Source organism: Oncorhynchus kisutch, linkage group LG3, assembly GCF_002021735.2.
Source record: "Oncorhynchus kisutch isolate 150728-3 linkage group LG3, Okis_V2, whole genome shotgun sequence".
Taxonomy (NCBI): Eukaryota; Metazoa; Chordata; class Actinopteri; order Salmoniformes; family Salmonidae; genus Oncorhynchus; species Oncorhynchus kisutch.
In genome coordinates, this window is record NC_034176.2 from 48,284,616 (window position 1) to 48,312,075 (window position 27,460).

The following is a 27,460-nucleotide window of genomic DNA, read 5'->3' on the forward strand; positions in this document are numbered from 1 at the left end:
GGGAATCAAAATGTACAATGGAACAAATCACGAACAGGCACAAACACGTACCTCTACAACAGAGCCGAAGGTTACATAGAAATAATCCCGCACAACAACCAGGCGGGCCGGCTGTCTAATAAAGACAAACTGATTAACCATACACAGGTGCTACCACTAAAGATACAAGGAGGGGGAGGAAAAACAATCAGTGGCAGCTAATAGGCCGGTGACGACGACCGCCGAGCGCCACCCGCCCGGGAAGGGGAAACACCCTCGGTCGGACTCGTGACAGTATGTAGCAAAAAAGCTGTAAAAAAAACTAAAAGATATTTGTCCTCCGAAGAGTGGGAGTGGTGGAGGGGTTAATAAAAAAATAAAAATATGAATAAACATTCCTCTGCACCCTATGGCAAATTGTGTAGTTAGTTATAAAATTGCAAAATCTTCTCTCTGCCCCATGTTAAAATATGTAAATTTGCAGCAAACCTGCATTATAACATTCAAATATTTTGTGACCCTCACCCCCATCAAAGTTACCCTTCCCTGATCTATATCGACTGAATGGGTGCCGCTAGTGTATTATTCTTCGGTATTTCAAAACATTCGGTGATGATACATAAAAATAATTAAACTGTTTTGTTCCAAAAGCCTGGGGAATTTTATTTTCTAAAAGCTACTAATATCAAGTATCAAAGACAGGTTTGTAAGAAAGATAACTTCCAGTTTAAGTTTTTTTGGCTTCTTCTGTGGGGTTTAAGAGGTGCCGCCACATACTGTTTGTAGTGATCAACACTTTTATTCAAGTGGATGAGGCGGTTTAGGGAGTGGCATTATTGCTATTGCCTCGAAATATAGTATATTAAAGCAATAGCAAAAATGTAGGCTATTTTTTGGCATAATCAATATATCTTTAATTTACTTCAACTAAATTATTAGGTTTATCACATTTTTTGTAATCCTTGATGCTTTTAAATGTATTATGTCCAGATGTGTGGTTGTAATTGTGTTTTTTAATTGACTAATAAATGTAATTAATATCACAATAAATGTAAGGTATTTATAGAAACAACAAAAACAGCTTGCAGCCTCTGGCTGGCTGTGGTTAGCTGGAAAGTGGCAGGCTGAATTTGAGATTAGAGAAATTCCTTGCTATTTTCTTTCAAATTTTCTCATGGCTAGATGGCTTGCCTAGGGCATATGGCTGTCCTCTGAGTGCAGGCTAAACGGCATAGGTGCAAAAGCGGCCAGCCAAGGGCTTATAGCGGTCCTATGAGTAAGGGCTACTCGCCAGAGATGCAAATCACACCTTGAACTGCAAACTCCACTCGCCCCTGCTGGCGGAAAGAATGTATAGCCTTGGGCGTATGTAGAGAGGAAAATAACAAGAGGGAGGACATTTTTTTGCGTACTGGGATGCTGTAGTTGATCGAATGGTTCCCAAGTGATGTCAAAGTCCATTGTTTCAGAATGACAAACATCCGTAATGTTCAAAGGTACTATGCAAACTGTTGGTTTAAAATTCATATTGTTTATTTTTTGGGGATCAAGTGTTAGCAAATAGAATGAAAAATAATATTATGGTGCCTGCAGAATGGTTTCCTTCTCCACCATCCCTTGTTTCATATACACCCTTTAAAAGGTTCTAGGTAGAACCCTTTGCCTTATAAAGAAGCCTTGTCTTCCAAAAAGGGTTCTTCAGATGAAAACGGGTCTTGGTAGAAACCTATTCCACTGAAAAGAACCCCTTTGGAACCCTTTTTAATAAGACTGTATGGGGGTTTTGCCACCAGGTGTCAGTCAAGGACCACTTGGGGGAACCTGTGGCATTGGTACCAGTGAAGTTGGTGAATTCCTTCATCAAAAACAAACTTGGTGTAGACGAAAAACTTCAGTGTCCTACACTGACAGTGGATAACAGTAAGAGGACCAAGGACGATGGGATTGCTCTTTTTATTTGCAACCTTCATTCTGAAGCTGAGAGTGCAAGATTTATTGTAAGTACCAATGTGGATTGAGTCTCATTAAATGTTTGATTAAGTGAAGGCAGCTTGACATACACTACCGTTCAAAAGTTTGGGGTCACTTAGAAATGTCCTTGTTTTTTGAAAGAAAAACACATTTTTGCCCATTAAAATAACATCAAATTGATCAGAAGTACAGTGTAGATATTGCTAATGTTGTAAATGACTATTGTAGCTGGAAACGGCTGATTTTTATTGGAATCTACATGGGCGTACAGAGGCCCATTATCAGAAACAATCACTCCTGTGTTCCAATGGCACATTGTTTTAGCTAATCCAAGTTTCTCATTTTAAAAGGCTAATTGATCATTAGAAAACCCTTTTGCAATTATGTTAGCACAGCTGAAAACTGTTGTGCTGATTTAAAGAAGCAATAAAACGGGCCTTATTTAGACTAGTTGATCATCTGGAACATCAGCATTTGTGGGTTAGATTACAGGCTCAAAATGGCCAGAAACAAATAACTTTCTTTTGAAACTCGTCAGTCTATTCTTGTTTTGAGAAATTGAGGCTATTCCATGCGAGAAACTGTCAAGAAACTGAAGATCTCGTACAATGCTGTGTACTACTCCCTTCACAGAGCAACGTAAACTGTCTCTAACCAGAATAGAAAGAAGAGTGGGAGGTCCTTGTGCACAACTGAGCAAGAGGACAAGTACATTAGAGTGTCTAGTTTGAGAAACAGACACCTCACAAGTCCTCAACTGGCAGCTTCATTAAATAGTACCCGCAAAAAAACAGTCTCAACGTCAACAGTGAAGAGGCAAGTCCGGGATGCTGGCCTTCTAGCCAGGGTTGCAAATAAAAAAACATATCTCAGACTGGCCAATAAAAATAAAAGATTAAGATGGGCAAAAGAACACAGGCACTGGACAGAGGAACTCTGCCTAGAAGGCCAGCATCCCGGAGTCACATCTTCACTGTTGACATTGAGACTGGTGTTTTGTGCGTGCTATTTAATGAAGCTGCCAGTTGAGGACTTGTGAGGTGTCTGTTTCTCAAACTAGACACTCTAATGTACTTGTCCTCTTTCTGAGTTGTGCACTGGGGCCTCCCACTCCTCTTTCTATTCTGGTTAGAGCAAGTTTGCGCTGTTCTGTGAAGGGAGTAGTACACAGCGATGTACAAGATCTTCAGTATCTTGGCAATTTCTCGCATAGAATAGCCTTAATTTCTTAGAACAAGAATAGACGGACGAGTTTCAGAAGAAAGTTATTTGTTTCTGGCCATTTTGAGCCTGTAATTGAATCCACAAATGCTGATGCTCCAGATACTCAACTAGTCTAAAGGCCAGTATTATTGCTTCTTTAATCAGAACAACAGTTTTCAGCTGTGCTAACATAATTGCAAAAGGGTTTTCTAATGATCAATGAGCCTTTAAAATGATAAACTTGTATTAGCTTAAACAACGTGCCATTGGAACACAGGAGTGATGATTGCTGATAATTGGCCTCTGTACGCCTATATAGATATTCCATTAAAAAAAACAGCCGTTTCCAACTACAATAGTCATTTACAAAATTGATAATGTCTACACTCTATTTCTGATCAATTTGATGTTATTTTAATGGACAAAAAATTAGCTTTACTTTAAAAAAACAAAAAAACAAGGACATTTCTAAGTGACCCCAAACTTTTGAACTGTAGTGTGCATCTATTTTTTATATATATTTCTGGAGGTATTTTGACACTGTTTAGACAGGGAGGTGGGAGAAACCGATTGAAAGGTTGGAGCTGGGATTGAATCCCAGTCTCCAGTGGGGAGAGGGAGTTTAAATGTGTCTAAGCCAGGCATGTTATCGTTAGACCACAGGCTCTGCACATGCCACACATCTATTGCTTGCTCTCTTTTCTGTTGTTTTTGTGAGGCTTGGGATAGAATGTATGTAATGCTGTAATGTTGTTTCAGTTCAAGACTGCTGATGAAAGGTTACCCTTCGGTAGTCAAGCGGAATATACACTTGAAGCCAAGGCATACTCGTCCCCCAACGAACGCTACTTGTACATTGATTTGCCGTCCGATTACTCCGGCCTTCAAGTTGGACAACATGTCAGCATTCAAATCTACTTCCATGCTCGCAGCTACCTCCGAATTGAGACTTTCAGCTACCAGGTAAGTGATGTTAGTTTTCTAGTCATACTGTGCCTATAATAAGTATTCACCCCTCTTGGGCTTTTTCACATTTTGTTTTGTTACCAAGTGGAATTTAAAATGATTTAATTGGGATTTGTTGTCACTGATCTACACATAATACCCCATTAGGTCAAAGTAAAAAATAAAATGATTTCCGTAAAAAAAAGGTAATATAACAAAACAAAAAAATATTAAAAAATGTTATGTAATTCTAACAATTTACCTCTTCCTGACCTACCTAACTGACTTCTATGCCAGATCATCTCGAGGGGTAAGATAGTGAAGTTTGCTTCTGAAAAGCGTCTCCAAGGTACAGGTTCCCAAGCCATTAGTTTCACAGTGACCTCAGACATGGTGCCATCAATACGCCTGCTAGTCTACTACATACTGCATGGGGAGAAGACACCTGAGCTGGTTGCCGACTCAGTGTGGATAGATGTCAAGGACAAATGTGTCAATGCACTTAAGGTACTGTAGCTCCGCCTCCACCAAAACCCATTCAAAACTCTTAATTCCTGATCGTGTTGTCACATTTAACTGTGAATAAGCTAAGAATGCACAGAATATTTGTCATTTCACAATGAGCATACCCCATCTTTATTCACCAGAACATTTTCTGTTTGTTTATCTCTTAGACAGAGCTCTCATTTCGTCAGAAGGATTACAAGCCTAAGGATGAACTGATATTTGAAGTGAAAACTGGGCAGGATTCCCTGGTGGCCTTATCTGCTATTGACACTGCTGTCTACTCACTTAGAGCCCCACTCCAGGACCCAGTGACAAGAGTGAGACCATTCAAGACTCAGAAAACACACAACAGCCATGCTTAACTTGTTAGAAAAGAAAACATTATTGTCCATTACATTTAAAAAAAATTACATCTGTGTTTGGCACTCAGAGTTAAAAGATGCTGAATGCATCTTTTAACTCTGAGTGCCAAACACAGATGTAATTTTTGCAGATGTAATCCTGCATTACACACAGTGTACATTTTACAGGTTATTCCAGCAAACTCTTATTGAGCATGGTTAGTGCTGAGAGGATGAATGGCATTTTCTCTGGTGAATGGAACCTTAGTAATGGGGATTTATTGATAAAATTAATATTCTGCCGACTACGCCAAATGTAATACTGAAGACTTGAACTGGGCACATTTCATAGAAAGCAAAAAGCCAGCATGTAGAAGGTGAGGTGACAATCATTGTTATTTCTTTCTTTAGGTGCTCCGACACATTGAGCAAAGTGACCAAGGGTGTGGAGGAGGCGGTGGCAAAGATAATGCTGATGTCTTCCGTCTCACCGGACTCACTTTTATAACCAATGCAAATGCTCAGGCTTCCCAATCTGAAGGTAATGTACAGTATCTGTCAAAGTCTGCATCCGAAATGGCACCCTATTCCCTTTGGTCTAAAGTAGTGCACTATAAAGGGAACAGGGTGCCATTTCAGACACAGATAAAGTCACGGAGGACTGGAGAACATGTAAGCGTCATTGAGAATAAGCCTCCTTACACACACTTTTATCCATGTATGTTCTCTCCATCAGATGACACATGCACTGCTTCTGTGAGACCAAAGCGTGCCCTCACTTATGACCAACAGAAAGAGAAAGGCAAGTAAATAGTGAGCTAACTCCCCATCACAACAAATGTTATTTTTATTCTAAATGTTACAATGAAAAAGCTGTACTTTGTTTAGATAAATCAGGGCCCTAACTGTGTCTCTGTCCCACAGCCAAACAATATGGCAGGGACTTTTTCTGCTGCTGGCAGGGATTGCATCAAATCCCAACACTGGATACCTGTGCTCACCGTGCCAATAGACTTAAGGTTAAACTACCCAGTGATGTGAAGAAGTGTCGTGCGGTGTTCACTGAGTGCTGTGATTACAGCCTACAGCTTCTCCAAACCAGTAGTGATCATGTCTTGGCACGTGTTGGTGAGTGCATATTTTGGATGGCAATCACAGCCCCAATGATTATGTTGACACAAAACGTCTTCTTGTTAATGTGATATTCCTTGAATCCCAGTAATCTATCCTTTCCCCCAAAGTGTGCACTTGTTTACTTCCTTTCATGGATTGGTATAAGAAATATGATGCAAATGCTTTTAAATATGTGTGAAGGTGGCATAAGTGCACACTTTATGAGAAATTATAGATTTTTGGCACACACTGGTTGACTCAATGTTGTTTTAATGTAATTTGTGAACTTATTGTGACGTGGAATCAACATAGAAAATACATTGGATTTGAAAAAAGTTATTAACCAGAACTGTTTTCATCTCATTTCAACCAGTGTTGTAAATATAGAAATTAGGTTCAAACTTAAACTTTAATACATTGACTTAACCTGACTAACAGGTTGTTACATCAACCTAATTTCAACATAATCATCAGAACTACACACAGTATCAGTCAAAAGTTTGGACACACCTACTCATTCAAGGGTTTTTCTTTATTTGTACCTTTTTCTACATTGTATAATAATAGTGAAGACATCAAACCCATGAAATAACACATATGGAATCATGTAATAACCCAAAAAGTGTTAAACAAATCAAAATATATTTTAGATTTTAGATTCTTCCAAGTATATTTTAGATTCTTTCAATTAACAGGTGTGCCTTGTTAAAAGTTCATTTGTGGAATTGCCATATTATGGCAAGAACAACTCAAATAAGTAAAGAGAAACGCCAGTCCATCATTACTTTAAGACATGAAGGTCAGTCAATGCGGAAAATTTCAAGAACTTTGAACGTTTCTTCAAGTGCAATCGCAAAAACCATCAAGCGCTATGATGAAAATGGCTCACGTGAGGACCGCCACAGGAAAGGAGAAGACCCACAGTTACCGGTGCTGCAGAGGATAAGTTCATTCGAGTTATCTTCACCTCAGATTGCAGCCCAAATAAATGCTTCGCCGAGTTCAAGTTACAGACAGATCACATCAACTGTTCAGAGGAGACTGTGTGAATCAGGCCTTCATGGTTGAATTGCTGCAAATAAACCACAACTAAAGGTCACCAAGAAACGGTTTTGGGCCAAGAAACACGAGCAATGAACATTAGACCGGTGGAAATCTGTCCTTTGTCCTGATGAGTCCAAATTTGAGATTTTGGTTCCAACCGCCGTGTCTTTGTGAGACGCAGAGTAGGTGAACGGATGATCTCTGCATGTGTGGTTCTCACCATGAAGCTTGGAGGAGGAGGTGTGATGGTGTGGGGGTGCTTTGCTGGTGACAATGTCAGTGATTTATTTAGAATTCAAGGCACACTTAACCAGCATGGCTACCATAGCATTCTACAGCGATACGCCATCCCATATGGGTTGCGCTTAGTGGACTATCATTTGTTTTTCAACAGGACAATGACCAAAAAACACACCTCCAGGCTGTGTGAGGGCTATTTGACCAAGCAGAGTGATGGAGTGCTGCATCAGATGACCTGGCCTCCACAATCACCCAACCTCAACCCAAGTGAGATGGTTTGGGATGAGTTGGACCGCAGAGTGAAGGAAAAGCAGCCTACAAGTGCTCAGGATATGTGGGAACTGCTTCAAGACTGTTAGAAAAGCATTCTTCATGAAGCTGGTTGAGAGAATGCCAAGAGTGTGCAAAGCTGTCATCAAGGCAAAGGGTGGCTACTTTGAATAATCTCAAATATTAAATATATTTATATATATTAGTTTAACACTTATTTGGTTACTACATGATTCCATATGTGTCATTTCATAGTTTTGACGTCTTCACCATTATTCTACAATGTGGAAAATAGTAAAAATAAAGAAAAACCCTTGAATGAGTAGGTGTGTCCAAACCTTTGACTGGTAATGCATGTGACCCACCACCTGTGTTTGGTCCTATTTAGCAACATTTTTTTTTTTTTTTTTACATTGGATCAAAGTAGAGACTCTGAGCTAGAAAATGGTATAGCATACACTGCAGTTGAGGAACAATGAAAAAGTAATTATGCTTTGAAAGTTGATAAACTTTTAACCCCACTTTTGAGAAAATGGCCTGTGAATATTTTGATAGACCTACTGGAGAGCTCCTCCTTTTCTTCACCCATTCAGCATTGTTCACAACCAACGATTTCAAGACTAAAAGTGGTTAAAGTAGTAACAAAAAGTTGTATTAAAAATAAACTTGATCTAGTTCTTGGCGTATGTATTGTTCACCTAATACCATTTTTTCACAATTGGTTAGAGCCTAAGTAAGCATTTCACTGTAAGGTCTACACCTGTAGTATTCGGCGCACGTGACAAATAAACTTTGATTTGATATATCCTAATCTGACTTTGGTGCATGTCTTGTTGTTCTTCACATTACCGTCTCTGGTAATCACACTAAATCAAATAAAATCTATGTTTATTTGTCACATGCACAGGATACAGAAGGTGTAAACGGTACAGTTAAATGGTTACTTGCATAGTGGAGTATTTTGTTTTGAAATTTAGCTAGCTAGCTGAACAATTATCCATAATCCAGTGAAAAACAAACTCTGACTGGGAAAAAAATCGATTTGAACTGTCACCCAACTCGGAATTCCAACTCGGGAACTCTGGCTTCTTTCTAGAGCTCCTACACAGATCATTAGCTAGCAAGCCAGCCAGCTAACATTAGCTAGTTAGCTAACAGTACGCTTTAACTTGCAATGAAAACAACTTTCTGACAAAATTTGAAATGTATAATATCTGAAAATGTAGCTAGGCACTTACCCCTCCCTATACATGGATGAATGCTTCTCCCTCTGTCATGGATGCCAAGGTTTCACTTAGTTTGAAGATGTAATCAATAGACAGGTGTTTTATACAACAGCCTCCTTTCTATGTTCTCTTTTTGGACTCTCTGTATTTGGCAATCATCTCTCTGCTTCCACTGGGCATTCCACTGATTTCAAAATTCGGTCAACTCTTCCGTGACAACAATACCGTTTCTTCCACACCATTGTCATCAGTAGACTACAATGTCTGGTTCAATTATAATGTTTTTACCTAATCAGGGATTTCCTCATTGTCTGATTCATTTTCAGTCAGAAAGAGTCAGCATGGCACGATCAACCTCCAGAAAGTAGTCCATCACAACATTTTCCCACTGAGCTTTGTCGATAGCGCTATTAACTTCAGGGCAGCAATGTTGAGAGCAGTAGCAAAACTTTTTCAGTTGTTCATGACATCTTAAAAAAAAAAAGCTGAGGTAGACCGGATTATCCACACACACTTAGCAGTTCACGTTACAGACAGAAGCATTCTCCAAACTCGTCTCTCGGCATGTCCAGCCAATCCATTATCTCAGCCAATCATGGCTAGTGGGAAGGTTACTGTATTTTTCCCTGGCTAAACCAATTATTTACAGATGCATACAAATTAAGGCATATGTAAATTCATATGTTCCAGAGGGCATTTCTGCCCAAAAATGTATTTCGATAAAAATAAAAATAAACATTCAAATGCCTCTCCTGGAAAATGCCTCTCCTGTGCGACATACACATAGTTTCTTGAAACGGGGCACACATTTGATTTTCCCTTGTTTCAATGTTGATAATAAAATGTTATTCTTTAATCAATGTCATTGTTTCAATGTCAAGCTATCAACCTTGAAATAAAATCTGAAGCCACAGTCCAACGATTTCTGCCTGGACATTGACTTCTACTGCTGTATGAGAGGTAATGCACATCAGTGAGAACAAGTCCACCATCCAGATGCCTACCTCTATGTACTCTGCTTAACTTTGGAAACAAACTGTGTACAATTCAGCTGAGCTATCATGTCAACACATTTTGACATTGATCAGCTTCCATACTAATTTGCGTAGACTACATAAATAACATTGAACAGTAACTCCTCAAACTTTTCTTGTACAAGCTGTATGTGAAAGTACATTCGGAGTGATTCCATGTCACAATACATTGACAAATTACGTTGCAACAACATTGAATCAACCAGTGTGTGCCCAGTGGGTAGTCCCTGTTGTGGTCCTGTGGATTTTTTTGTGGTCCTGTTCTGGTTCACAATGGTCCTGGATAGCAGGGAGCTCCATTGTATCATCAGCAAAAGTAATGATGGTGTTGGAGTCATGCAGTCGCAGGTGAACAAGGAGTACAGGAGGGGACTTAGCAGGCCTGAGGGTCCCCGTGTTGAGGGTCAGCATAGTTGTGTTTTAACTGACAATCCCTGCCTTTTCTATGCAGAGATGGCTATTCTCTTTGACCTGATGCCCACTCAGATACGCAGCTACTTCCCAGAGAGCTGGCTATGGGAAGTACAACGAGTCAGGTGAGAAAAACAAAGGTTCTTGGCATAGCATAAAAAATATAAACAAACTATAAATGCAATATATCTTCTTACCTGGAAGAGATATTAAATATGGAACATAAAGGTTGACAATTAATGCAAAGTAAGTTACATGAGACAATACTGAAAGACAGATTTAACAATTGTATTCTCTATGTTAATTGAATGTACCGTTATCTAACAGTATCTAAAAGGGGAGTGTGCTAGCCCAGTGGCCCTTGTGTCTTGGTTGACCTGAGGCCAAGAAAGTGTGTTACTGTTGTCATCAACTAGGTCAGGGCAGATTACCTTGAACAGAAATCTCCCAGACTCTCTGACCACTTGGGAGATAAAAGCTGTTGGCGTGTTCAAGAAGGAGGGTAAGTTGGTGAACAAACACTGACGCCTAGCACCACCTACAGGAGAAATTAGGTACATTTACCACAGTCATTCAACACACCAAGCAATCTTATTTTTTCATCCATATAATAGCAACTATCTTTGCTGAAGTCCTTAGCCACTGTTCTACACAGTCAGTTGTACCCCTTTCACACATTGTGCCAACCCGAACCGTACCATGCAGGCTCTAGTATTTTCTCTACACATTGTCCTTTCCAGCACAGTTCCAGCAACTATGGTAGTTGTCATAGCCGAGGGAAGTAGGGTTGATGTGGGTCATTCAGCATTCCCTGATAAATCACAATATATATATTTTTTAAATTGGTCACTAGGCCTTTATCATTCCTGTAGCACTCCTGTATGAGCTACATGGCTCCCCGCTGCCATTTTAGTTGTGTAGCCAGGCCAGCAAAGCTTGGCTCAAAACAGAAGAGTGAATCAACCCTTGGTCACCCCGGTTTTGTTGTTAATGTTTTTCTTATTCTTCCCAGGGAGCTCAGGGATCTGTGTGGCGGACCCCATCAAGGTCTCAGTTACTCAGGCAGTGAGTGTAGATGTGCCCCTGCCCTATTCCATGGTGCGTGGAGAGCAGATCGAGCTGCGAGGCTCCGTCTATAACCAGGCAGAATACAATATTAAGGTGAAGCCAGTAAATGAGGTTCTATTGAAATGCATTGAAAATAATAAAAAAAATGATTCATGTCATTAGGATTGAAAACATTTATCATATAATGCATATTTTGATGAATTTATGATGTGCTTGAAGTGGAATGAAATAAGGGCCAGTATTACTGTTTTTTGTGAAGACAATATTCTATAGGATGTGCCGGTACTCAAGCAGTAAAAAATCAAGTTACTGGTATTCAGTACCGATGTATACCTGCCCATTTTAAGTACTGATTTACTTGCATCTTATTGCTTCCATTCTTCTTTCTGTCTGTATCATCCGTGGCTAGTATTGTGTAACTCTGACCGCTGGGGCAGGGGTGTGCCTGTTCCAAGGAAAACCAACGAAAGATGACGGCATAAAGACTACCAACTGTGACAAGACCACTCTGTTGGAAAGCGGCTCAGTTGGTCTTGTCACCTTCACTCTCATGGCCTTGGAAGTGGGGAGTCACACTCTCACATTCACCTTACGCACTGACAAGCCAAGGTTCAACGACCAAATTGTGAAGACGATCCGTGTAGTGGTAAGCTTATAGGCGACTAGTTCAACTGCTGCTACTTCTGCACTTAACTGTACTAGAATGAGCGTCATCCGCACCATTATACAGTTGCGAACCCTCTGGTATTATTGAGGATATGACAAAACAAAAGGGGGGGATGATGATGCAAAATGGAACTGACACAAAATGCATCATCATCACACTTTTAGATTTTTACTAAGTGCTCTATCTTGAAAACTGATGACATGCAAAAAAAATTTGATTGCAATCGAGAAAAAAAACGATAATATGTTTTTTCAGTAAAATATCTCTTTAACATCTTTGCAACTACCTAATGAATATTGTGATTACATACACAGAACGTTCAGTATATTATGTACAGTATATGACAGTATGATGTTTTAAAAGCTGTGTATTATCTGTCTTTTCATCAGCCTGAAGGCATCAGGACTGAGGAACTCAGCGGAGGAAAACTGGACCCACAGGGTCTTTATGGTATGGGCTCAATGCTATTTCACATTAGTGCTGGGACACAACATCGGCAGTCTGTGTATTGGACCTGAGTTGTGCATCGTTCTGGTGTGTGGTGTAGGAAAATAACCCTACCACAATATATCCGGCTTCACCAAAAATACTTTTCCTGTCAACAGAAGCCAACAAAGGCATATGTATAAGCTGTAGGAATTCTACTTACCAGACGTAAAGTGAAATGTATCCCTCGCTATCAAATCAACAACTGAATCCAACTTTTGTCCGAACCTCCATATGGTAGATTTTGTGGTAGGAAGTTTCACGTAAAGTGCCTGGTGTAATGTCAGCCCACTGTTTAACTCAGCAGGAATATGATGTGGTTCGGACAAAAGTTGGACACAATTCACTTTAGTCTGTAAGTAGAGTTTCTAGAGATTATACATATACCTTTGTAGACAGGATTTTTTTGGGGTGGTTAAACGGCTATGTTGTGGTTGGGTTATTTTCCATTGCCACCCACCAGAAAGATGCACAACTCAGGGAGTTCAACCAATACACAGACTCCCGATGTTGTGTCCTAAAGCTACTGCAGATATACAGTACATTAACTATAATATCTTTCTTAGTATACTCTCCAAACCTCTGTGTCATGGTTATGCCTGCTTAATTTCTATCTCTATCACAGGTGGCTAGTGGCACCTTAATTGGGGAGGACAGGTTCATAGTATTGGCTGGAACGGAATAAATGTAATGGTATGGAACACTTCACACACATGGTTTCCATGTGTTTGAGTCCATTCCATTCACTCCATTCCAGCCATTATTATGAGCCGTCCTCCCTCACCAGCCTCCTATGGATCATCACTTCTAAACAATAAATATTCTGTAATGCTGGGCTGTCTTTTCTTGGAAAAACAAAACAAATTGATGAACAAAGCATTCCATTGGATGCACATGCTCCACACATAGACATTCGACTTGTTGGCCATTGTTTATATCATTTCTCCTAACTGTTGATGTATGTTCTGTGTTGTGTGTATCAGGCACCGCCAGCAGGAAGGTAGAACTCAGTAATACCATTCCTTCACAACTGGTGCCTAAGACCTCTGTGGAACGTCTCCTTACTATTAATGGTATTTTATTTTATTCTATTCTATTGTAATGATATGGTATGCTATAGAGGTTGCACTGTGATATCATTTGTTTCCTCAAATGTGGCAGAACTTCAACAGCAGAAATTATACAAATGTGTATAATTTCTGAAACTCTACAATATCAAGTTATTGATCATGTCTTTAAGTTCATATCAATAAGTTGTGCCGTATGATTTGTGAATTGCACCCAGTTGCTCTTTTTTTAGCCTAAAATAATTGTAGAAATCGTAATCTCATAGCCTAACCTTACCTCATTATCGTAATCTTTGTTATTGTGTCTAATTGTTATCACTCCTTCCTTTTCCTCCCTCTCCATCTTGCATTTAAATGAGCCTCTATCCTCCTCACCACATCTTTTAGGTGAGATTTTGGGAGAGGTGCTGGCTATCTTGAACAACCCTGATGGCCTGCGCCAGCTTGTCAACCTACCCAGTGGCTCCGCTGAGGGCGAGATCATGAGAGTCCTCCCCATCTACTTTGTCTACCACTACCTGGAGACCACGGGCCGTTGGGACATCATGGGCCTAGAGGAACACAACAGTCCCCTGGAGCTTAAGAGGAAGATCAGAGAGGGTGGGAGATTCACTCTTTTTTTTACACTTATTGTTTCTCTAAAATACAAATGTGAACACAACATTACATTATTATCCTGTTCTACAGGAACATGTTGTTTAGAATCCCTTGCTCCTTTGTTTGCTCAGTCCTCCTTGCAAAAAAGTTTCCTAACTTCAACATTTGGTAAAACAAAGTTTAAATAAAATTGTAATCTTTTTGTTTCATGAGCTTTGAATTGGTGTTGCTCAATTGTGTTTTTTGTTGTTGTTCTGTGTCGTTAAGGCATCACAAGCATCCAATCTTTTAAGAGGCCTCGTGAATTTAGTTACAGCATGTGGAAAGACAAGGAGGCTAGTACATGGTGAGTCTGCTGCTTGGTATAGGGTTGAACAGACAGAGCCTGGTCCCATACTGTGTGCTGTAGCCAACTTCCCTATCATTGTCATGCCACAGGCAGCCAGCCCAATTCGGATAGTAATTTCACTAATTGGTCTTTTAACCAGATCCGCTCTGAAAAATATCTAATGTGATTGGTCAAAGTCCAATTAGTGGGAAACATTTAAGAATTGGGCTGCCTGTGTAAATGTAGCCAAACAATGATGTTGTCATCTTTCTGTTGTCCTTCTTGCTGCCAGTCAGCATGTATACAGTACATACAGTATGGGTCAGCAACTAGGCTAGAAGAAACTCAGGGCGCTGTCTCATGCACTTCACCTTGTTGTGTTGTTGTGACCGACTCTCCTGTAGGTTAACAGCTCTTGTGGTGAAGACTTTGGGACAGGTGGACAAATACGTCAAAGTAGACAGTGAAATGTTGCTTAACTCCCTCTTCTGGCTGATCAACAAGGCTCAAAATGATGATGGTTCCTTCCGTCAATTCTCCTACTGTCCCGGAGTACAGGGTGCAAGTGTAGATTCCGTGGATCAATCAGTCTTCTTTACATCCTTCGTCATGATTGGGATCAAGACTGCCATGGCGGTGGAAAATTGTGGCTTGCTGGTGAGGCTATAGCAAATGTGGAAGTAGGCTATCAAATATAGGCTCTAATATTTCCAGTACCATGTGGTAACCTAGACTTGTGTGATTATCCTCAGGAGATTAGTTTGGCTCTGAAACATGCTGCTGGCTACATCTCTGATCATGCTCCCCGGGTGAAAAGCCTGTATGCGAAAGCTGTGGCTGCCTATGCTCTCACACTGAACGACAGGGACAGCATGCAATCCGTGATCCTGTATGATGGCCTTGAGAAGCAAGCCAGGGAAAAAGGTACGAAGTGGTGTGGAATCTGAGGCGAAAGTTACTTGGATACAATTTAGAATTCAATGTAGAACATACTGTAGCTCCAAATTATCAGTATAATCTTGTGATGTCTGTACTCTTGTGTCTTCTTGTGAAGGAAACCCAGTTGAATATCGTTACTGGCATGAGATAGATGCCCGTCTGAACCCGCTAAAGCCTGACAAGGCATCGGCCCAGACCGTGGAGACCACCTCCTACGTCCTACTCACAGGCTTGATCAAAGCCAAACACAACTACGCCCTGCCCATCATCAACTGGCTGACCCAGGACCAGCGCTATGGAGGGGGCTTTCACTCAACTCAGGTTCCATAGCAATACTAACACTGGTATCAGACAGTATTTACTTTCATATTCTTTCAGCATTGGATTGAGCCTGCCTGAACGAAATGCAAAATGGGTAGGGTTTGCACTATTCCATTGGTTACAGTACGCCAGACCGGCTCAATCAAGCGCAGTTAAAGTATTTGAAAGAAAACAAAATAGGCCTACTATTTGAACCCAGGTCTCAATATACATAACAAGTATGTTTGTCCCATATTCCTAGCACGCAATGATTACATCAAGCTTGTGAGTCTTCAAACTTGTTAGATGCATTTGCTGTTTGTTTTGTTTGTGTTTCAGATTATTATGTTCCCAATAGAAATGAATGGTAAATAATGTATTGTGTCATTTTGGGAGTCACTTTTATTGTAAATAAGAATATAATATGTTTCTAACATGAATGTGGATGGTACCATGATTACAGATAATTCTGACTGAATCGTGAATAATGATGGAGAAAGTTAGAGGCATATGTATCATACCCCCCCAAATGCTAACCTCCCCTGTTTCTGTAATGGTGAGAGGTTAGCATGTCTTGGGTGTATACCATTTGTGCATCTGTAACTTCTCACTCATCATCACAAGTTTGTAGAGTCAGAAGCTTGATGTAATCATTGAGTGCTAGGAATATGGGACCAAATACTAAACTTTTGACTACTTTAAAAAACATATAAGTTAATTAGTCCCTACTTTAGTCAAATCCAAAGTGCTGGAGTACAGAGCCAAAACAAAAAAAGGTGTCACTGTCCCAATACTTTCGGAGCTCACTGTATATAATATTTCATGGATAATCAATGAATTATATGGAAAATAATGTATGAAGTGGAAGGTGTGTGCCACTTACCTTCCACCGCAGGGAACGCTTAGAGCCTCAAGTTGATTATCCTGCTTATACTAAGGCTATTATTTGCTGCTAGAAATGTTTTCATTTGCTGATAGAAATGTGTTTAACATCCACTGAAGTAGCTAGCAAGTTTACTAGACAGCAACAGTAGTTGCCTTGGTAACCAAGCAAACAGACTTGCTAGCTTAGCGAGCCAAACCATCAGTCTTCCTATTATGAAAATCGACATAGAACATGTAAGAATAAACTTCATAGCCATTGAATTATACTGTACATTATAGGAAAATAATGCACTCTCTAGCCAATCAAAAATGAGTATTCATCAATGTTGGCATTGTTGAATAGTTGTCCTGATTGGCTTAAAGGGCATTCTAGATTGTGCATTATTTCCCTATGTAAGTCTCTTAAGAGCTTTGCACACTTGAATTGTACAGTAGTTGCACCTTATTCTTTTCAAAATTCTTCAAGCTCTGTCCAATTTTCAAGTCTTGCCATAGATTTTCAAGCAGATTTTAAGTCAAAATTGTAACTCGGCCACGCAGGAACATTCACCGTCTTCTTGGTAAGCAACTCCAGTGTAGATTTGGCCTTGTGTTTTAGGGTTATTGTCCTGCTGAAACGTGAATTAATCTCTCATTGTCTGGTGGAAAGCAGACTGAACCAGGCTTTCCTCTGCGCATTGCTCCATTCTTTTGACTTTTTATCCTGAATAACTCTCCAGTCCTTAGCAATTACAAGCAGGGCCGGCCTGCTCATTAGTGAAATCAAATCAAATCCAATTTGATTGGTCACATACATTACCGTTCAAAAGTTTGGAGTCACTTAGAAATGTCCTTGTTTTTGAAAGAAAAAATAACATCAACTTGATCAGAAATAGAGTGTAGACATTGTTAATGTTGTAAATGACTATTGTAGCTGGAAACGGCAGAATTTTTATGGAATATCTACATAGGCGTACAGAGGCCCATTATCAGCAACCATCACTCCTGTGTTCTAATGGCACTTTGTGTTAGCTAATCCAAGTTTATAATTTTAAAAGGCTAATTGAAGAAAATACTTTTGCAATTATGTTAGCACAGCTGAAAACTGTTGTTCTGATTAAAGAAGCTGGCCGTCTTTAGACCAGTTGAGTATCTGGAGCATCAGCATTTGCGGGTTCGATTACAGGCTCAAAATGGCTAGAAACAAAGAACTTTCTTCTGAAACTCATCAGTCTATTATTTTTTAAATATTTTTTTTATCCCTTTTTTCTCCCCAATTGGTAGTAGTTACAGTCTTGTCTAATCGCTGCAACTCCCGTACGGACTCAGGAGAGGTGAAGGTTTCTCAACCTCCGAAACACAACCCAACCTAGCCACACTGCTTCTTGACACAATGCACACCCAACCCGGAAGCCAACCACACCAATGTGTTGGAGGAAACACCGTACACCTAGCGACCCGGCCCACCACTAGTGCGCGATGAGGTAAGGATATCGAACCTGGGCTTGAACCCAGTGCCTCTGGTGGCACAGCTAGCACTGTGATGCAGTGCCTTAGACCACTGCGCCACCCAGAGGGCCCCATAAGTCTATTTTTGTTCTGAGAAATGAAGGCTATTCCATGCGAGAAATTGCCAAGAAACTGACGATCCCGTACAATGCTGTGTACTACTCCCTTCACAGAACAATGCAAACTGGCCCTAACCAGAATAGGAAGAGGAGTGGGAAGCCCCAGTGCACAACTGAGCAAGAGGACAAGTACATTAGAGTGTCTAGTTTGTGAAGCAGACGCCTCACAAGTCCTCAACTGGCAGCTTCATTAAATAGTACCTGCAAAACACTGGTCTCAACTTCAATAGTGAAGAGGCGACTCCGGGATGCTGGCTTTCTAGAATGAGTTGCAAAGAAAAAGCCATATCTCAGACTGCCAAATAAAAATAAAAAGATGGACAAAAGAACACAGACACTGGACAGAGGAACTTTACCTAGAAGGCCAGCATCCCGGAGTCGCCTCTTCACTGTTGACATTGAGAAGGTGTTTAAGCTTTTCACCTTCTCCACGTTGATGTGGATGGGGCCGTGCTCCCTCTGCCTTCTCCTGAAGTCCACGATCAACTCCATTGTTTTGTTGACATTGAAGGACAGGTTATTTTCCTGGCACCACTCCATCAGAGCCATCACCTCCAGGCCTACCACTGTTGTGTCGTCTGCAAACTTGATGATTGAGTTGGAGGCGTGCGTGGCCTCGAGTACAGGAGGGGGCTGAGCATGCAACCTTGTGGGGCCCCTGTGTTGAGGATCATCATAGTGTAGGTGTTGTTTCCTGCCTTCACCACCTGGGGGGCGGCACGTCAGGAAGTCCAGGACCAAGTCACACAGGGCGGGGTTCAGACCCAGGGCCCCGAGCTTAATAATGAGCTTGCAGGGTACTATGGTGTTAATGGCTGAGCTTCTCCTGTGGATTAGGCGGCCGTGTATGGTGGCAGATTGACGAGAAGACGTATCGCTGCGGCGCTCCACCAACATTCTGTCAAAGAAATGATCTAACATAAATCATGTAGCAGATGGTATAAAGAGTATGCAGCCTTTTCTGTAGCTGTAACGGCTCTCTTCTATCTCCTCCTCTGACGAAGAGGTAGAACAAGGATCGGACCAAAATGCAGCGTGATGATGATTCATGATATATTTTAATGAAGGAAAACCTATACATGCAGAAACTATAAAAACTAACGAAATGAAATAATGAAAACCGAAACAGCCCTATCTGGTGCAAACACAAAGACAGGAACAATCACCCACGAAAATACTCACAGAATATGGCTGCCTAAATATGGTTCCCAATCAGAGACAACGATAATCACCTGACTCTGATTGAGAACCGCCTCAGGCAGCCCTAGACTACTTAGACACCCCACAAAACCCCTAAGACAAAAACACACCACCATAACCCATGTCACACCCTGGCCTGACCAAATAATGAAAGAAAACACAAAATACTAAGACCAAGGCATGACAGTAGCCTACAGGCTGGAAATAAAATGTATGAACATGCAATGAAATGGAAACGTTTTTTCGATCAAATAGCCTAATCTGGCCCAATCAAAAAAAATGCACTGACATGTTAACAAACAACATATCTTAAAAACAGGACAGGTCAAAGTAAAATGGACAATATTGAATGTTAATCAGGTGCTGTCCAGGAGTTTCATCCCTTTCTCTAAATTGTCATGATCAGTGGTTTCAAGTTTATATCCTTCAATTTTTCACGAGCTGATCATAGCGAAAATGAAAAACTTCTGTATTTCCCGCAGTGTAAACACATTGCAAATCGGCCTAGGATAACTCCGCCTGATAAAGTTGGGTAGCTGATATCAGAGCTTAAATAGTCAAATTGATTAGTCACAGGAATCAGGACTAATAAAGCCAATGCAACAACCTGTTTTACAAACGGTGGGCCTACCACATGGATGGGCATTTATAAAATTCCATTTCGGGCAGACATGGTAGGCTACACCCCAGTAAGCACGGACGAACGCCGACGTCTTTTGGATGTCTTTCTTTAGTCCTGTCTTGACCAGACGTCTTTTGTTTGGTGTTTTACAAATGGTAGGTCTACCACATAGATGGGCATTCCTAAAATGTCATTTCAGGCGACACTGTAGGCCAGGGATGGGCAACTCCAGTCCTCTGGGGCCTGATCGGTGTCACACTTGTGACCCAGCCCAAATTAACACATCTGACACCAATAATTAACCAATCATGATCTTCAGTTTAGAATGCAATTACTTTCATCAGCTGTATTGACTAGGGATGGGGAAAAAGTATGAGACCTCTCCAGACCCTGAGGACTAGAGTTGCCCATCCCTGCTGTAGGCTACACCTCAGTAAGCAAGGACCAACACTGATGCCTTTTGGACGTTTTTTTTGGTGCAGTCCCTCTACATCCACGGATGTTGTTTTTTGGTCTGGTCCGGACCAAATCTTAACCAATCAGATTTTGTCCGGTCTGGACTAGCCTTGATTTGGCCCAAACATAGACGTCTATTAGTTACCGGGAGACCCATGAGGTGGTGCACAATTGGCCCATTATCATCCAGGTTAGGGGAGAGTTTGTTCGACTGGGGATGACCTTGTCCCATCTTGCTTTAGTGACTCCTTGTGGCGGGCCGGCGCATGCACTCTGACTTCGCCAGTTGTACGGTGTTTCACATTGGTGCGGCTGGCTTCCGGGTTAAGCGAACAGTGTGTCAAGAAGCAGGGTCGTGTTTTGGAGGATGATGCTCTCGACCTTCCCCTCTCCCGAGTCCGTACGGGAATAACAGCGATGGGACAAGACTGACTACCAATTACAAAATTGGGGAGAAAAAGGGGGTAGAAAAAAAACTGATTTCAACATCCAAAAAATACTTACTTTCATTCAGAACCTAAATGGAACCTATCTTCATAGTCAGCCTCGGTCAGATGCCGAGCAGTTGCCATACCAGGCAGTGATGCAACCGGTCAGGATTCTCTCGATAGTACAACTGTATAACTTTTTGAGAATCTGGGGAACCATGCCAAATCCTTTCAGTCTCCTGAGGGGGTGTCTTGGTGTATTTGGACCATGATAGTTTGTTGGTGATGTGGACCTTGAAAGTCTCGACCCGCTCCACTCCAACCCTGTCAATGTAAATGGGGGCCTGTTTCGCCCTCCTTTTCCTGTAGTCCACAATCATCTCCCTTGTCTTGCTCACATTGAGGGAGAGGTTGTTGTCCTGGCACCACACTGCCAGGTCTCTGACCTCCTCCCTATAGGCTGTCTCATCATTGTCGATGATCAGGCCTACTGTTGTGTCGTCAGAAAACTTAATGATGGTGTTGGAGTCATGCCTGGCTCCAACACCATCATTAAGTTGGTGTTCACCCAGTCATGGGTGAACAAGGGAGTACAGGAGGGGACTAAGGACCAGCGTGGCAGATGGGTTGTTGCCTACCCTTACAACTTGGAGGCAGCCCGTCAGGAAGTCCAGGATCCAGTTGCAGAGGGAGATGTTTAGTCCCAGGGTCCTTAGCTTAGTGATGAGATTTGTGGGCACTATGGTGTTGAACGCTAAGATGTAGTCAATGAATATCATTCTCTAATAGGTGTTCCTTTTATCCAGGTGGGAAAGGGCAGTGTGGAGTGTGATTGAGATTGCGTCATCTATGGATCTGTTGGGGCGGTATGCGAATTAGAGTGGGTCTAGGGTTTCCAGAATGATGGTGTTGATGTGAGCCATGACTATACTTTCAAAGCTGTTCATGGCTACAGACGTGAGTGCTACGGGTGGTAGTCATTTAGGCAGGTTACCTTCACATTCTTGGGCACAGGGACTATGGTGGTCTGCTTGAAACATGAAGGTATTACAGGCTCAGGGAGAGGATGAAAATGTCAGTGAAGACACTTGCCAGTTGGTCCGCGTATGCTCTGAGTACACTCCTTGGTAATCCGTCGGGCCTTGTGAATGTTGACCTGTGTAAAGGTCTTGCTCACATCAGCTACGGAGAGCGTGATCACACAGTCATCCAGAACAGCTGGTGCTCTTATTCATGCTTCAGTGTTGCTTGCCTCGAAAACAAACATAAAAGGCATTAAGCTCGTCTGGTAGGCTCGCATCACTGGGCAGCTTGCGGCTGGGTTTACCTTTGTTGTCCGTAATATTTTTCAAGCCCTGCCACATCCGATGAGCGTCAGAGTAGGATTAGTAGGATTCAATCATAGTCCTGTATTGACGTGTTGACTGTTTGATGGTTCGTCTGAGGTCATAGTGGGATTTCTTATAAACGTCCGGATTAGTGTCCCGCTCCTGGAAAGCACCAGCTCTAGCCTTTAGATCGGTGTGGATGTTGCCTGTAATCCATGGCTTCTGGTTGGGATATGTACGTACAGTCACTGTGGGGACGACGTTGTCGATGCACTTATTGATGAAGCCGGTGACTGAGGTGGTATACTTCTCAATGCCATTGGATGAATCACGGAACATATTCCAGTCTGTGCTGGCAAAACAGTCCTGTAGCGTTGCATCCACGTCATCTGACCACTTCCGCATTGAGTGAGTCACTGGTACTACCTGCTTTAGTTTTTGTTTGTAATCAGGAATCAGGAGGATAGAATTATGATCAGATTTGCCAAATGGAGGGCGAAGGAAAGCTTTGTATGCATCTCTGTGTGTGGAGTAAAGGTGGTCTAGAGTTTTTTCCCTCTGGCTGCACATGTGACATGCTGGTAGAAATTAGGTAAAAAGGATTTAAGTTTGCCTGCATTGACGTCCCCGGGCAATGGAGCGCCTGGATGAGCATTTTCTTGTTTGCTTATGGCCTTATGCAGCTCATTGAGTGCGGTCTTAGTGCTAGCATTGGTTTGTAATGGTAAATAGACGGCTATGAATAATATAAATGAGAACTCTCTAGGTTGATAGTTTGGTCTACAGCTTATCAACTCTACCTCAGGAGAGCAATACCTCGAGAATTCTTTAATATTAGACATTGCGCACCAGCAGTTATTGACAAATAGAAACACACCCCTGCCCCTCGTCTTACCAGACGTAGCTGCTCTGTCCTGCCAATGCACGGAAAACCCAGCAAGCACTATATTATCTGTGTCTCGGTGAAACATAAGATATTTGTTTTTAATGTCCCGTTGGTAAAGATAGTCTCGACCGTAGATCATCAAGTTTGCTTTCCAGTGATTGCACATTGGCCAATAGATCCGATGGTAGTGCAATAATTTAAAAAAACATAATTTCACTTTGACATATTGGGGTATTTTGTGCAGGCCAGGTACAATACAATCTAAATGTTATCCATTTTAAATTCAGGCTGTAACACAACAACATTTGTGTTAATTAGTCAAGGTGTGTGAATACCTTCTGAAGGCACTGTAAATTGTTTTTTCCCCTGTCTTCTCTCTCTGGCAGCGGCACAAATGTTGAATTACTGTAGGTGAGTGTGCAGAGGCCCGTCGATTGGGGGCTTGACCACTTTGAGCGGGTCAAATCCGACTTAACAAGAACAGCCACCTTGTAACGTTGACGCAGGGAGTCAGGAAGCAGGTGCAGTTAAACTCTATCAGGGGTTGCTAAAACAGCTCTACTCAAAACAGTTTGTTATGGACTTGGGGCTCATGTACGACACACTTGAACTCGCCTACTGTCCGAGTGCTTAGCTGACAGAAACGCACCACCTCTATTGAGTATACTGACAAACTGATCCACCGCATGAACCTTATCATCACACCAACGATACCTAGCATCCAAATTCACTGCGTGTCTGCCTTGATGTCCATAAAACTCCACGGACCCCCTCTTGCACAGTGGAACCACTCTTGCGCAGTGGAACCCAGAACGATATGTGACCACTTCGTTATGGTTCTGTCCTTTCAGCACCATGATTCAAAGGGCGCTCCAATCGCTTAAAATAACCCTCATCAAGATCTGTTGTCTAAACATAGTAGTCCCACTTATTATGATTATTATTTCAAATAGAAGAGTATCACTTCTTACAATGATGTTCGTTTAGTAGGCCTGAAGTTAGATCAAAGCTAAATCAATGTCTCGTATGATCACGTAACCTAATGAATAATTAGTATTTTACATAGCCTAACAAAACGGAATATAATAGCATATACTGTAGCATATTAGGCCTATCATATGTCTAAATGCATATTCCCTATCTAAATGCATATTCCCATGAAGCTGATTGAGATCATTTGATTGGCAGGCATGCAGTTTGGACATTTCACAGGTAAAACGTGAATTATCATTCACGATTGACAGTGATGATGGCTTATTTTGAAATGAGGTATTCCTAACTTGATGTTTGATGGTATATTGAGACAATATGTGTGGGTGTAGGGAGACGTTGCAATTGGAAGATACATTTTATGCATAGGCCTATTCTATAATGATATTCACAACCCAGTATCACAGATTATTGTGAAAAAGATACAAATTACTTATTGGAAATTTGTGACAGGCACACGAAAAAGTTGATTTTGTTCATGTCCAGTACACGATTTTGTGTACAGTGCCTTTCAATCATAGATAAAGACAGTAGGTTACTTAAGACAGAAACGATAGGAGGGAGGCTGTTCGGGGAGGATGGGTTGGCATATAACACAAATGTCAAACAACCCAAAGGTTGCGTGTTTGAATCTTATCACGGATAACTTTAGCATTTGAGCTAATTAGCAACTTTTCAACTACTTATTACTTTTTAGCCAGCATGTTACCTAACCTTAACCCCTAGCCTAGTTAGCCTCCTTGCTAGCCTAGCTAATGTTAGCCACATCAAATTGGAATTTGTGTAATGTACACAAATGCGTTATGAAGAAAGAAAATCATGTAATACAAAAAAAAAAAAATAATAATAATTTGTGTCTATTTCACAATAAACTTTAATAGTGTGTTGGATATTCTGTCGGAAATTACTTTAATTGAGAAAATATGTATATATATTTTTTTGTTCTCTCACCTATAAACATGGCAGTACACCACTGTTGGCATTGTTGACTATGATTTTCATAATAGCAAGCTAGGACCTAGCAAGCTTGATGGTTATTTGAATCAGCTGTGTAGTGCTAGGGAAAAAAACTAAATGTGCATCCATTGGGGGACCCAGGCCCGAGTTTGGGAAACCCTGTTCTAGAGAACTGACATGAGCATGATGCTGCCCATTTCCGGATCAATTTAGCTTATAAAAGGCCTATTTTGTTTGAAGGTGATGTGTAGGAACTAGAACGTTTCAGTGATATTTCTGCTGTGCGCAGAAATATCACTCTACGCTGATAAGCTTATTCTTTGCCGTGTTATAGCCCTATTGGACAGGTATTACTAGAGACATTAGTTATGTAATTATTATCCAAGAATGTGCACTATTCCAGAGGACGATTCACACAGGATTCGTTTTTCCAAACTCCCCCCGTAATTCAAATTTTTTCCTAATTGAATTGACTCCTATGACGGAAGCCTGGAGGTTTTACTCTAGGCATGAAGATATTTCAAAGTCATGTGTATAAGGTTACTTGGATAAACTCGTGCTTGGCTGACAAATCTAGCTGGTTGATAAAATGAATCAGGTTATTTACAACTGGACTTGGAGCGAAAACCTACATGAAGGTAACTCTCCAGGAACAGGGTTGGAGAACCTGTTCTCTTCTCTGGGTTCCGTAGAAATTGAGAGATACAGCATTGCGAAAGCCTATACTGTCGTGTATTGATGTGACATACTGATATATGACGTCACCGCATCAGTAGAGGAATGTGGGGCTTGTTACACGGACAATGATGGAGTAAAGACATGTTGAAGTTTACCTCTGAGTTTGGTTGATTTAATTCAGTATAAAATCTTATTAACATAGCACAAGTTGTAAGTATAGGATTAAACAATGGCGAAGATGACAGCGTTTGAAAACTATAGTTAAATCTGAAAAGTGAGTTAGCGTAATCAAGATGGAACACAATGTGCCAAAGTTTGACTGCTACAGTGAGCCTGCTACGCTAGGTCCATGCTGGACCAGGTGGTTGATGACGTTTGAGCTGTTCGCGGATGGTAAAGGATTAATACTATCCAGTGAAGTTGATGCTGTTACAAAACAATGGAGGAGAGCTTTGCTTCTAGATCGTGCTGGGACAGCTGTGCAGGACATTTTCTTCACACTCGCAGACACTGGAGAACCAACAGACTAAGTCAGGGCTGTGGCTGCGTTAAATGCATACTTCGTGCCACATGTAAAAACAGAGTTTCCGAGTGTCACGTTCTGACCTTAGTTCTTTTGTTCTGTCTTTGTGGACTGTTTTGTTTTGTTCGTTAATTTTGTTATTTTTGTATTGATTCAGTGTTCAGTGCTTCCTTTAATTAAAATTATGAACACTTACCAAGCTGCGCTTTGGTCCTCGTCTCTTTCTCCCAAATACGATCGTTACAGAAACACCCACCACAAAAGGACCAAGCAGCGTGGTAACGGGCAGCGAGCAGCAGAAGCAGCGATCGCAGGACTCCTAGACTTGGGAGGAGATTCTGGACGGCAAGGGACCAGGGGCACAGGCTGGAGAATATCGCCGTCCCAAGGCTGAGCTGAAGGCAGCGAAAGCCGAGAGGCGGTGGTATGCACGGCGGCGCGGCTGGAAGCCCGAGAGGCAGCCCCAAAAATGTATTGGAGGGGGCACACATGGAGTGTGGCGAAGGCAGGTAGGAGACCTGCGCCAACTTCCCGTGCTTACCGGAGAGAGAGAGGGACCGGGCAGGCACCGTGTTATACGGTAGAGCGCATGGTGTCTCCAGTGCGTGTGCATAGCCCGGTGCGGTACATTCCAGCTCCTCGTATCAGCCGGGGCTAGAGTGGGCATCGAGCCAGGTGCCATGAAGCCCGCTCTACGCATCTGGTCTCCAGTTCGTCTCCTCGGGCCGGTGTACATGGCACCAGCCTTACGCATGGTGTCCCCGGTTCGCCAGCACAGCCCAGTGCGGGCTATTCCACCTCGCCGCACTGGCCTGGCTACGGGGAGCATTCAATCAGGTAAGGTTGGGCAGGCTCGGTGCTCAAGAGCTCCAGTGTGCCTTCACGGTCCGGTCTGTCCAGTGCCACCTCCACGTACCAGCCCTTCGGTGGCAGCCCCCCGCACCAGGCTGTCTCTCCGTCTTCTCCCTACAGGTGCTCCCGCCTGTCCAGTGCTGTCAGAGCCTTCCTCCTCTCCGGTGCTGCCAGAGTCTCCCATCTGTCCTGAGCTGCCAGAGCCGTCAGTCTGTCCTGAGCTGCCAGAGCCGCCAGTCTGTCCTGAGCTGCCAGAGCCGCCAGTGTGTCCTGAGCTGTCAGTCAGCCAGGAGCTGCCAGAGCCATCAGTCA

At 41.9% G+C, this 27,460-nt stretch overlaps 1 protein-coding gene across 1 annotated transcript in view; it reads left to right on the forward strand.

Moving 5' to 3' along the window:
* Positions 1-27,460, forward strand: part of c5 (complement component 5) — a 62,516-nt gene that overhangs the window by 23,114 nt on the left and 11,942 nt on the right. Inside the window, exons 11-28 of the mRNA XM_020472324.2 lie at positions 1,773-1,976; positions 3,913-4,116; positions 4,396-4,605; positions 4,773-4,922; positions 5,358-5,487; positions 5,683-5,748; positions 5,871-6,074; positions 10,325-10,409; positions 10,701-10,786; positions 11,297-11,445; positions 11,762-11,998; positions 12,409-12,469; positions 13,489-13,578; positions 13,960-14,172; positions 14,437-14,515; positions 14,902-15,154; positions 15,250-15,421; positions 15,552-15,757. Of these exons, the coding sequence (XP_020327913.1) occupies positions 1,773-1,976; positions 3,913-4,116; positions 4,396-4,605; positions 4,773-4,922; positions 5,358-5,487; positions 5,683-5,748; positions 5,871-6,074; positions 10,325-10,409; positions 10,701-10,786; positions 11,297-11,445; positions 11,762-11,998; positions 12,409-12,469; positions 13,489-13,578; positions 13,960-14,172; positions 14,437-14,515; positions 14,902-15,154; positions 15,250-15,421; positions 15,552-15,757 (2,799 nt within the window). The remainder of the gene's footprint in view (positions 1-1,772; positions 1,977-3,912; positions 4,117-4,395; positions 4,606-4,772; positions 4,923-5,357; positions 5,488-5,682; positions 5,749-5,870; positions 6,075-10,324; positions 10,410-10,700; positions 10,787-11,296; positions 11,446-11,761; positions 11,999-12,408; positions 12,470-13,488; positions 13,579-13,959; positions 14,173-14,436; positions 14,516-14,901; positions 15,155-15,249; positions 15,422-15,551; positions 15,758-27,460) is intronic.